This window comes from Lagopus leucura, unplaced genomic scaffold (assembly GCF_019238085.1).
Source record: "Lagopus leucura isolate 7727_CA_CO unplaced genomic scaffold, USGS_WTPT01 Super-Scaffold_100008, whole genome shotgun sequence".
NCBI classification, from domain to species: domain Eukaryota; kingdom Metazoa; phylum Chordata; class Aves; order Galliformes; family Phasianidae; genus Lagopus; species Lagopus leucura.
The window spans coordinates 25060277-25072861 of NW_024962265.1; the positions used below are offsets into that span (position 1 = coordinate 25060277).

General features: G+C 39.6%; 1 protein-coding gene across 1 annotated transcript in view; it reads left to right on the plus strand.

The window, feature by feature from the left end:
* Nucleotides 1–11966, plus strand: part of PPP1R3A (protein phosphatase 1 regulatory subunit 3A) — a 34956-nt gene extending 22990 nt beyond the window's left edge. Inside the window, exon 4 of the mRNA XM_042872540.1 lies at nt 1629–11966. Within this exon, the coding sequence (XP_042728474.1) occupies nt 1629–4148 (2520 nt within the window). The 3' untranslated portion in view covers nt 4149–11966. The remainder of the gene's footprint in view (nt 1–1628) is intronic.
* The last annotated feature ends 619 nt before the right edge of the window (nt 11967–12585 follow it).

Sequence of the window (12585 nt, forward strand, 5' to 3'; positions counted from 1 at the left end):
ATAGCAATAAATGAGACACATACAGCAATTTATTATTCTCCGTGTCTGTTCTAAGCTCACAATCATTTGGGTGCATAGATTTGTAATCATAGATTATAACAGCTATCACCTGTGAAAATGTGAATGCTGGATCAGGAGAGGAAGATGAGAACCATTTTTTTTTCCTTATTAATAGAGAGAGAATAAATTCCTCTTATTTGAATATATTTTTTTCTTGCCTTTTCTCCAAAAAAGTTCAAAATTGTTGCCTACTGTGGGATATTTCACTGCCTGAAAGTCAACCTGTCTCTCTCTTTTTTTTTCTTTCATGATGAAACATAAAAAAGGAGGACCTCAAAATCCCTTGTTCTCAGTCCACTCTGTTACAAAAAGCAGGATCAAATATAACCGTTTGTTTATCAATTGCCAGGATTGTCTGTACAATAAATGAAGGGGGAGCTATAATTTAGATGTTAATTTGCACTATGCGCTCTTTAATGAATTAAACAATGAAGGCTTATAATAGATGGAAATACAACCAAATCTTTGAAACGCACAGGCATTGGCTCACAAGACAGCTGTGCAGTTGACAAGTAACATGAGCCTTATGTGAGAAGAAGGGGAAATCGTAAGATTTGCATATAATTATTGAGATCATGCAAATGTCAGTTATGAGGAGGGGAAAAAAACACAGGCATCTCACTGTTAAATCCTGACAGTTGGCATCACCGAAGAACTCAAATACACTTGAGCACTGGGTTGGCAGAGGGTCATTAAAACAGAATTTGCAGAGACATTAGCTCCCTCACTTTTCTTTGAGTGACGTTTTACTATTAATAGTTTGCAGAGGCTTTGCAGAAAACATATTAATAAGAGAAACTGTAACGGGGGTATCTACAGCAAGTGCAAATGCATAAAGGGGTGCCCAAGAAGCTAGCCTCTAATTGATCAGCTAGTGCTATCAGTGTGACTGTGCTAAAGTGAAAAGAGAGTGCAATGACAAGCAGCCATAGCTGAATAATACAATATGATATATGGGAGCTAGGAGGGAGAGTGATTAGTTTCTGGCCTTTTACTTTACTAATCTCATTTCCAACTCATGTCTTACTAGATTGTCTAAAATCAGTCTGGTTTGAAGCCTGTAAAATGGTCCCTGGGAGAAATGAAGCAAAGATAATCCTTACAGTATTTGTCAGTGTGAAATGTGTCTTTGTTTTACTGGACAATGCTGTACATTACCAGGCTTTGATGTACTGTATCACTGCCCTCATTTAAGTGCCAATCCTCCCCCTCCCCAATGCCTCTCTCTCTCCAAACCTAGAACCGAATGTGCAGAGAATGAATTAGCCTCCCTTTAAGGGAATATTCTCTTCAGATTTAATTTGTATAAAATGCACTAGCAGCTTACTGAACTCATGAATAAAGAGAGAGGGTTCTGAATTCTATTTTATTTCCTGCTCCTTTTAACGCCACCATAAAGCTCATTACCTATGTTAAAAAATACATACAATGCAAATTTTGCAAATGGTTGGGAACACGTTTCCATAAAAGCTTTGTTACCGAAAACAAAACTTTCCATGACAAAATCCTGCCTGGCACATTTTTTGTAAAGCCTTTTTTGATCATTCTTTTCTATTCTATTGTTTCAGCTAAATCAGCACTTCACAGGAGCTAAAGGTACCTCTTCCAGAGATGAAAGGAATTTAGACACAACAGAACCAGTTAATTTTCCAAGTGAAACTGTAAGACTGGAGAAAAATCTAACCCACGTAGAAAGAAGCAGTGACTTGCTGAGGCACCCAGTGCCTATCAGTTCCTTATCTGAAAATACTTCACAAGTGATAGGAGAAGAATTAAAAGGCAATGCTAAGTATTCCATAGGAGGTTATAATAGTCACCCATCAGAAAAGGAAGACTCTGCTGGCTCAGCAAGCAGCAGCAAACAGTCTTGGGATTCTACTGGTATCAGTGAAACCTTTTCATCGGCAAAATACTTCCCTGGAACAAAGCAGAATGAGGCTATCAATACTGCGGCTACTGTCTCAAGCCGACAAGGAGAGAGCCACAAAGATATTACAAGAGGTGAAGCAGATAGTGCCTCAGGAAGAAAGATGATGGAGAGGTTATTCATCAGTGAGGATGATACCTCGAAAGAGGCCTGTGAAATGAGACCAGCAGCCATTTCTTCAGTGCATGATGAATCCTTGCAATTAAAAGCATGCATAACAGGAACGCTGGATGGCAATGCTAATCCAGCTCCAGAGCACCAAGTGCCAAAAATATCTCACCAAACTCTGGATTCATTGTCATCAGCTGCTGACAAAAACGAAGGAAAAATTGAGATGATTGAAAGCAAAGTTCAGGCACATTTAAAAGGAGATTTACATACCGACACTTTTGCATACACTGATGTCTCAATGGATTCCACAAAAAGCCAATGTACACACAAAAAAGGAGTTTGTGAATTGTCAGAAAAGAATTATAACACTGATTCAGAGAAGGAGAAAAGAGTCATTGAAATAGCAGATTTAGCACTAATTGGAGAGGAAGAAGCACCCGAGCCTTTCAAGTTTCACAGAAAACATGCCTTCAGAGCATCGTTCCTGCCAGATGAAGACAACAAGTACAGAGCCAGGCCTGCACAAGCAGGACCTGGGGCTTACTTGCCAGAGAATGAAAGCAGAGCTGAAGATGCTCAGGAACACAGAGGATTCACAAGGTTAAAAGACAGAGGAAAGACAGAGAATGGAAATAAAGGAGGACTGACGGGGACAGAAAGTGGAGAAAATGCCACTGGACAGGCGTGGAAGCGAGCAGATAGTGGGGTGCGGTGGGCAGCAGGGAGTGATGCAGGGGCTCAGAGCTCATGTACCCAAGAGTTATTTACCTGCCAAGAGGCAGAAAGCTGTGAAAAGTCTCCTGTCTCCAAGCACAGTATTAAAGGGAAAGCAGAAGCAGGTACAGCTTATATAATTAAAACAACATCAGAAAGTGCTCCAGAAAAAATGTCTGCCAGTGAAAAAGCAGTAATTGCTAAGCTACCTCAAGAGATTGCACTAAGTGACAGGCCCACAGAGGAAAAGGAAACAGCGTTTGATACACATGAAGGGAGAAATGATGGTTCACATTATGCTCTTTGTCAACTCAACACAGTGGGTGTATTATATGACACCGAATTTGAAAAGGAATCAGTTTTAGATATTTATAATGCACGTGTACATGAAACACTGCAAGGAGAAACGATGTCTGTATGCAACAGCGGGGAAAAATGTGCCAAAGCAAAACCAGACATTGGAGATATTCTGCCTGCAGAAGGAGCTGTGAAAGCTTCTTCTGCAGAAAAGAAAGAAGGCTTGGGGCAAGGCTTACATTCAAAAGAAGTATCTAAATATTCCCAAAGTGCCCAGAAGCATCGCTACAGTGAAGAATTGGCAGAGCTCTATAGCGAAGAGAGCTACCTTGGAACACCTTCCTATTTGCATGTCAAAACTCAAACAAAAACAGCAACTTCTGGTACAAACACTATGCCCAGTTACCACTATAAAAGCCCTCCACTGTCGTCTTCCACAGCAGACATGGACCATCCATATATTCACTCTGAATTTAAAGTCATTGAAAAGGTTGTTGCCGAGTCAGGATATGATTTAAGTCTCCCAAATGAAATGAAACATATTAATAAATGCCTCTTTCCTGAAGCTGAAAGAAAAGAAGTACCTTCCACTTCAGACACAACCGTTGCTAGAGAAGATAGAGGAAGCAATATAGGTCAATGTTTCCATCAAGCAGAGTTCAAGCAAGAGAAGTCATTGAGGCCAGAAATTTCAATTAGTAAGGCTACCAAAGAAGTTGCTGGGAGAGGCTCTGATTCTCACCATTTAATAACTGAGGGGAAAACACTAAATTGGCTTGATGACTCGCAGAATGAAAAACAGAACATTTCTCATTCTGCAGATATGTCTGACCAGAATAGTGAAGAACAGATGCTGTCTAGTGAGACTCCAGGTTTAAAAGAGATTGGTTGCAAAATCTTTTGTTTCTTCTTCTTTCTTGTGTTTGCTGCAACACTTTACCACTATGATTTGATGGTTTGTCTTGCACTCTACCTGTTCTCCTTGTACTGGCTCTACTGGGAAGGAAGAAGAAGCAAAGAGTCTGTCAAGAAGGAATAACATTATTTGATTATCAACCGTGCTCAAGATCCATGGTCAATAGTTTCCAACCCCTCTGAAGCATTTCCACTGTTAAAGAGATTATTCATTGTTAGAACCAAAGCAAGGTTTCTACTGAAGCATCTTTTTAAAAAGATTACATATGAAGTTGAGCCTTCATATACGTAATTATACTATAGGACCATCATGTTTGGATCATTAAATACCTATATGAATATGAGATCTGAAGCACGTCAAGTTAAAATGAAATACAGCTGTTGCTCTTTAGCACACTATGAAGAGGCAATGCTTCATATCTCTTTAGCACTTAAAAACACCATTTTGTTGCGTTAATTTCTTTTGCAGTTAAGCTTCATATTTTTCAGAGTTTTTTTTTTTTAAGATTTTGTGTAGTACATAAAAACACAGGGAAAGGTGTAATAACTAACTCAGTATTTTGGCACTGATACTGCAGTTGATAATCTGCTAGTGTAATTAGTCAACACTCTAAGAAATATGACATCTGATGATAGGTTAATTGTTTTGTCCCAGATTTTTATTTCATTGTTTTGACTTAGTGCTACAGTGATACATCTGTTTGAAAAACGTAAGGTTAGACTCCAGTTGCATCATATAGCTTTTTGGATGTAGCTGTGTAGATGAACAGACATGCTGTTTCCACCCCTGTGGCTGAAAAGATCGAAGCCCACAGCCACAGGCTGTTTATGCACTTCCACAAACATTTTTGTTTTATTTGTAAATGAAGATTATGTAACATGATTGAGAATTTCATTGAACTGAGTGTTATCCCAGGCAAATGCTTTGAATTGCATTTTTTTTTCCACCAGTGTTGCTTGAGCATATCTAAAAAGCATTAAATAAATTTTACAAAGGAGTGCTATGACTGTGTTGAGCATGTCTGAATTAGGCTTATTACTTTTTTCTATGGCTTGTTACCTAGTGCTAATCATAACCATAGAAAACGCAGGGCTGGTGGGGCAGAAAAGCCTATTGTATGCCCTAAGAAGATCCCACAGAGACTTAGTGCAGCAGGCATTCTGCAGAGCAGGCATGCTGGAGGCTCCACTGCTACAGCAGTTCTGATCTGTCACATAGGGTCATGCCCAAGGTTTGTCCAAGAAGAAAAGACATGGATAGATTACATTGCAGTACAGCCATTTTCCAGATGATGGCCACAAATGCCATCACAGGCAGTATACTAAAAGAAGCACCAAGGCGACATGATGTTACTAGACCCCTAGAATTTAAGAAGGAAAGGTATTTTAAGCTACATTTGTTTCCCCTTCCTCAGCTCAGTACTGCCAGTATGGAATACCATGCTGATTGTGAAAGGCTTGTTTGCAAAATATGGCTGAAGATCCATAATAGTTTAGTCATTCGGTTGTTAGTTTAGCTCTGAAATGAATGGTTTAAAACTTACATGTTTCAGGGTGCTAGGAGACTCTGCTACAGGGAGTACCTTGGCATTCTTGTTCTCCAGAGGGGTTTAACTTTGGAGCTCTGTGGGAAACATGCATTCAGTGGGAGTGAGCAAACATGGGGGATCTGTTGCTGATGAGGACGCTGACAGCTGAATACCCTGACAACTTTTGACAGCATCCATAAATGAGTTTTAGTGATGGGATGGAGGTACTTAGGAGGGACACATAAGGCTGTAATACTGTTCTGGATCTTCAAAGGTACTTAGGAGCTAAATGTTCATTGAGATAATAAATTAATTCAATAGACATTAGGAGCTAGGTCCAATAAAAAGTTTAGGTTTATAATGAAATCAAGATGGAGGCTGAGTCTGTGTAATTCCAAAATCACAGAATGGCCTGAGTTGGAAGGGACCTCAAGGATCATCAAGTTCCAACTCCTGAGTATACAATGATCTCAAACTCTTCTTTACCTGGAGACCACAAACACTGAAAGAACCTAGCCTTTTAATGACACACACAGGCACTTTCTTAAAAGAACACGACATTCCTTTACTGCTGGCAGTTTGCCCTCTGCAATTTGACGGATCCCTGGTCTAAGAGGTTCAACATTTAAGCCTCTCTGGTTTAGAGAACTCCAGTATTACGTAGGTCTCTCCAAAGTAATGCCTCCTACATATTTCCATGGAAACTACAATGGGTATACAAAGAGCACAGTAACAGTATTCGATAGAACAAATTCTTAGCTACAGAATACTATTTTTCCACAAAGTCAGCACCACTGGCTATGCATTTTCACCAGCAATGAACGAGAGCCTGCATGCCATGCTGATAAAAATCTGTACCAGTGGAGGTGACCCACCGTTGCTGTCACCACTGCTGCAACTCATCACCCACAACCTCAGTGTGCTCACGTCCATTGTTCAGTCTCCAGAAATATTTGGAAAGCATCAATGAATGTCAGTGGATGCCATTTTTTCCACATGGAGGAGTTCAGTAACACATCTTTGCTTCATATGCACTGCCATGTCAGACACTATTCTATCAGACTGCCCCTCTGCTGCCATCTGTCACACAGCAACAAAATATAAAGGTATACTGGGAGGAAGGTGCAACCTCTACTGCCATACCACCACCATCTGCCTCTGATATTATGGGACAAAATAACAAACTAGGGGGCATTTCTTTCAGAGCAGCCCTCATAGTTCACTTTCTCGTACAGTGGGGGCTCTCAAGTTGAATTTGGTTATTCTGACAGGACAAAGGTCCTCATTGAGAGAGCTAGTGAAGAAAGCACTCTCCACCTGTCCTGATGAAATTGTTACTGTTTACTCTGGCCTAATGGCCAGAGAGAACAAGAACACAAGACACATCGTACTGTAATATTTAAGTAATCTGATCAGAAAAAAAAAAAAAAAATGTTTAGACAGAATTCCCTGGTGAAAAACTTTGTTATTGTAATTTAAATTATACCTTTTTAAAGAAAAATGCAGAAAACTCTGAGTGAGGATCAAATCTCAGGTTTTCACCCTTTTAGGAAAATGTGCTGTCTACTAAATTGTGGGTTTCAAATTCATGTTTGAATATCTTCAGCTTTACTGAACTTGGGCATTCCATCCAGTAGGATGTACTTTGACAATCAGACTACTATTGCTTTCAGAAGGAATCTGGTTCTCAGGACTTGGAAGTACCTGAATGCATAGATGGGCCCTCATTTTTTCAACTGAGTTAACTGAGAGTGGTTCACTGCTCAAAATTTTTGACTCTCCATTTAAGGCCAGAGACTTTTATTTGCAGCCCAAATCCAAAGCGTTTTCTTCTCTCAGACCTGTGGTCCAACGTATGAGATCTGATTTTTAGAGAAATCTAAATTAGATCTAGTCCAAATGCTTAAACATCTGACAGAGCTAAATAACTGAATACCCTGAACACAAGCCTTATTGGAAGCAGAGCTAATCAGCCCTGCCATTGTGGAAGTGGACAAGTCTGCTTGTGGCTTTTGATTGAAACCTGGGGAATCCAAAGAGTTCAAAAACTACATACATTAGGAAAATTTGTGCTCTTTGCTTGTTTGACCTGGGAGCCAGGATACCCCGGAGCTACGGGAACCTTTCTGTTCTGGCTCTTTGTTTGAAATGTGCAAGCTGAAAGTGGCATCTCTCATTTACTTCAACCCAAAATGTTTGGTTGTTTGTTAAAGATTCAGCTCAACTGATTGGACAGCAATAAAAGGGTACCGGGATAATCAATATGCCCAGGATTATGAGTGGATAAAAGTAATTGGATTGAATCAGTCTCTGGAGACTTTATTCCGGTCTGCCATTTTAACACATACAGTCATTCAGAATTGGAATTCAGGGTAAATACTTGAATGTTAGAATAAGCATATTTCACCTACATACAAGTGCTTTATTGTTAGCATTTCTCAGATTTGGAATAGGATTTTTATGTTCTATATTTAAGATGTTTAGTCATCGTATCATACTTTATGATTGCAAAACAGGACTCTAGACTGATCTCTGAATACAGGTGCCTGAACTTTTAACGTCTTATGCACTTAAAACAGCAGAGCAAGTAATTTTATCTTTTTTATGTATCATTTGATAAGGTATCTTTTAAAAATCCTCTTACTTTTGTTTGTAGTATGAAAACAACAGCTTCATAACATTCTCAAAATATTCAACTCTTACTTATTTCAAGGAAGAAATGATGTGTCAATGCTTTGCTGCCTACTAGGCCTTAGTAATATAATTAGCAGTTTTATTTCTAATAGTTTTAAGTTATTTCTTCAGGCTTCCCTACAGAAGGAAGATATGATCTCACGTGACAGGCCCATGGCCACAAAAGGTTCAACTCTTACACAATATAAAGATTAAAAGTAATATATACTGGAAAAAGGCTTGCTTGCTACAGGTATACAAGATAACTGTTTCCCATACCATGAGAGGTATGTCCCATCACTATTATCTGAACTGTACATGTAACAAATTAATTTTCGTATTACAACATTTACAATCTATTGAACTCACTTACGTAGAAATCTGGGGCAGCAGGGAGAGGAGTGGGAAGAAGGTCTATATCCAGATACCTTGCTAGGAGATAGTGAGAACAAACTACATCATTAGTTCCCAAAATATTTGATGTTGTTAATTGCTTTCTTTTCCTTATCCATCAGTGACTTTTGTTGTGACACTAGAAATAAGGCTGCAGAAATAAGCTGTAGGCTTCCAAAGGTCCATGTAATATTGAAAATGAGAAACAAGGCATGCAGAATCTTAACTAAATCTGTTAGGAAAGGAAGGTTTATACAATATTGTTCTGTGTCTGTATTTGTTTTTTTTTTTTTTTTTTGTACCTGAGTGACATCTACACAGCTGAATTAAGCACATAAGCTCTCTAGTCATCAGATCCATGAATGAGAATCAAAATAGATATTGTGTTGAATAAGGAGCAGCCAAAGTTATCTAATGGGAAACCCTGATGGCAGAGTTGGGTCTTATACCCTGGCCATGTCAGGGTGATTAGATACTTACTCTGGGTTGCAGGGAAATATTTTTATCAGATCAGATTTCATATCCTGCAGCCCTCTTGTGCAGTGAAGTAACTAACTAAGCCGCTACTTTCATAAGCAGAACACTGTAGAAAACAATCTCAGAGTTTTGGGACTGGAGAAAAGTTTAACCTCTTAAAGCATGCACTGGAACGTTAGTCTAAGTGGGAACACTTGGATACAGTCCCTACTCCAAGACCAGTTTGAGCATTTTTTGTGTGAAATTCTAATCAGATCAAGTACAGTATTGACATGGGGATTTTCGTATCTCCTCAATCAAGTCACCTTTTTCCTTAGTGTATAAAATCTATCTTCTTGGCCTACACTATGGTTTTGTGAATCAGCACTGGACTGTAGTTCTAGCCATGAAGGTATTGTAGGTAAAGGGATAACATCACCAATGCATAAACCCACTGTACTCTTTGAAGAGCTTGGTTTTGTACCTGCTCTCTATGGTCAGGCCCCTCTTGATTAAATATGGTCAGGATTGCTCAGTTGAGTTACACAGACTGGATCAATGAAATGAACTTGCAGTTCTTCTGAGAGCATTGTCAGAGAGCAAAGGAGACCATAGACGTACCTAGTGAGGGGACTCATGATGCTCTGCTGAACTAGGAGATCTTGATTCTGCTGAGGATTCAGAAATGAGGTGGTAATCCAAAGCTTTGAACTTCACTGGGATGGGAGCAATTTGTAAACCAAAATTAAAAATTCAGAAGTCTGAGTTAAAACAATATTGATGAAAGAGGGTGGGTAGATTGAAGGAACTGGTAGTTTCTGTGTTTTGAACAGGCATGGATTAAGTGAGTTGAATCATTTAATGAGTGAAGTATGTAGGACTTAATAGTACATGCAAGACATGTGTGCATATGTGTATAAGTGATGCAAGTACAAGAGGGCAGAAAGGTGAAAGGCGAATTCATGGGTGAGCGAAGAAGAAATAATAAACAGAATGGCTAATTGGAAAGTTTCTGAATAGATTTCTCTAAAAACATGAGAGTTTAATAAAGTTATGAGTAAGTTGTGCAGATAATATGGTATTAGCTATACTATAGCTAATCAAAGTAGTAAAAATGAAAGTATAAGCTAACTTCTTTTAGTAACTGCTATCAGTTACTACTTAATGCATTATGGCAGATAATATCTTGCCCTTGACCGTAATATTCAGTGATTTCAGATCAGAGTATGGCTCTGCGGACCAGAACCAAAGACTCATTCTCAGCATACTATAGCCTTTCATTTACTCAGCTCAGACCTCAGTGACAGGAAGCTATGGGTGTTGGCACTGAACAAGGAATGCGTAGTACAAATCGGGCTATAGATATCAGTGAGAAAATTCAAAAACGTTTGTAAGTAAGCAAGCTCTCGTACTCCCTGCGTGGCCTCATACAGCTCAGAACTATCTATGAGTTTCTTTATTTTTTTGACTAAAGAAGGACGTTCAGATTCGCAGGGACCATAGCACACAAGTGTGCCTTTGCATATCCTCTTCTGTGTGATGGAAGGGAAATCATAGGATCTGTAATCTCATATACTGGTTGTATTTACTCAAAAATTTCTTCTCCTTTTCACCAGGGGAATCTTTCTGGGGCTGAGCATGCCAACCACTTGTTCTCCTGGCTCTGCCTTCTCCAAGGGAAGACGGAGGAATGCTTCATACTTCCATACTTCCCCTCTTTCTCTGAAGTGGGAATGAGAACTGCCAAGGGATAGATAGTGAAGGACTCAGTTTAATAATTAAGGTCCCCTTATAAGGAAGGAGTGCCTCCCTATTCCCAGGGCAATCAGGGACAATTAGAAGCAGCCTGAACTCTTTAAATACAGCAACAGTGATCTGTTTGGGGAAAAGTCCTGGTCAAACTCCTCACAAGCTTCTTATTTCTTCATCCAAGCTACATGCTTTTTTGTTCCCTTGTATGGCATGGATGAGTTGAGATCCACCACTGACAGGTGACAAGAATAGGAGGACTCTGGTGTACATTTCTTGCCTTCCTAATTACTCCAGGCTGCTCAGAGGCAGAAGAAAGAAGGAAAACAATAAGAGAGGAAGCAAACAAGCACATCTGCATTGTTCCATAGAGGTTCAGAAAGAGGAGAATTCTGAATTTGGTTGAGCTTGTGACCAACACATCATTGTTCTCAAAGACATGCTGCACTCCAGAAAAGGGCACAAACCCAGGCAGTGCCTTTTCATTTTCCCCTCCACTATACCAGTAATAACAAAAGCATCAGTAATAGAAAGCCAGTTGATTACTGTTGTGTTCCTGGGAGTAAAAGCAATGCCTCTGTTAGCACTGCAGACAACGAGGGCAGGCTGCTGCAAATGCAGAGCGTTTGGACACAGCGGCTGGGACGTGCTAACTGCCTGCTTTGCTGGGGTATTTCACAGACACCCACTTGTGACCATTACTAATCATTTAAGGCACCTATGTCCTGGAGCACAGATGCTTGCCCTCAATCTTATGCTAATGTGTGCGGTAAATTGCAAGTACACAGTAATGAACTGTTTTATTCATTACATGATATGTAATTTGGTATAAAGAAACATTTAAATAGGCTGTTCATTGTCTTGAAATTGTCAAACATTGTGAGACACAAAGCGCAAGAAACTCAACACTAGAAACTGCTGCTGCGACCTTTTAGACTAGCTGATCTGGATAGACTTACACCTGTAGCTGTACATCATCTTTTAGCACGGACATATCAAGTGAGAAGCAAACCATATTTTTCAAAAAGTGTGTTGACTAAAAGAGAAAAAAGCAATAGCATGACCTGCCATGAAATACTTTCTTTTTACTTCTACAAAAGCAAAGAACTTACAAAGTCAATAAACACTGATTATAAATTAAATTGATGGCAACTGTAATCTCATTAATTTTAATAAACAGTACAAAATCATTTTCTGTTGTATGTAAATAAAGCCACACTTTTTACTACGTACTAAGCATCACAATTTTCACATTTATTTGATTTGTGTGATATTTAAGATAGTCATACTGTTGTGGGCAAGTCATCTTCACTGCCTGGGAGTTGCCTGGAGAAGGGCCCAGGTACCTACAAACTGGGAGTGTAACCCACTGCTCTCTATGTATATATAGTATAACAGTCTCACAGTATAATGCCTTTATGCTCTCTATGCAATGCAACAGAAAATGAGGCATTTCAGAATGACATCTCAGAAACGTACTGACTGCAGTCTCATCTCTGTTTTGAACAGAAACACATCTGGTGAGTCTAGATAAATCCTGAATCAGTCAGAAGCCATGAGTAAATGTATGTGGTGGGGAAGAGGTGCCAGTGGTCTGCAAAGCCTTCCCCTGTGAGATATCTGCTCTGAACTCCAGGTTTGGAAAGACTGGGCTGCCCTACCGCTCCTTGCACAGCTGTGTTTCCTTCTCCATGCTCTCAGCGAGGAAAGGATGTCAGCTGTATGTCAGGTCCCCTGATGGGGATGGTCAGGGCAAAGTGT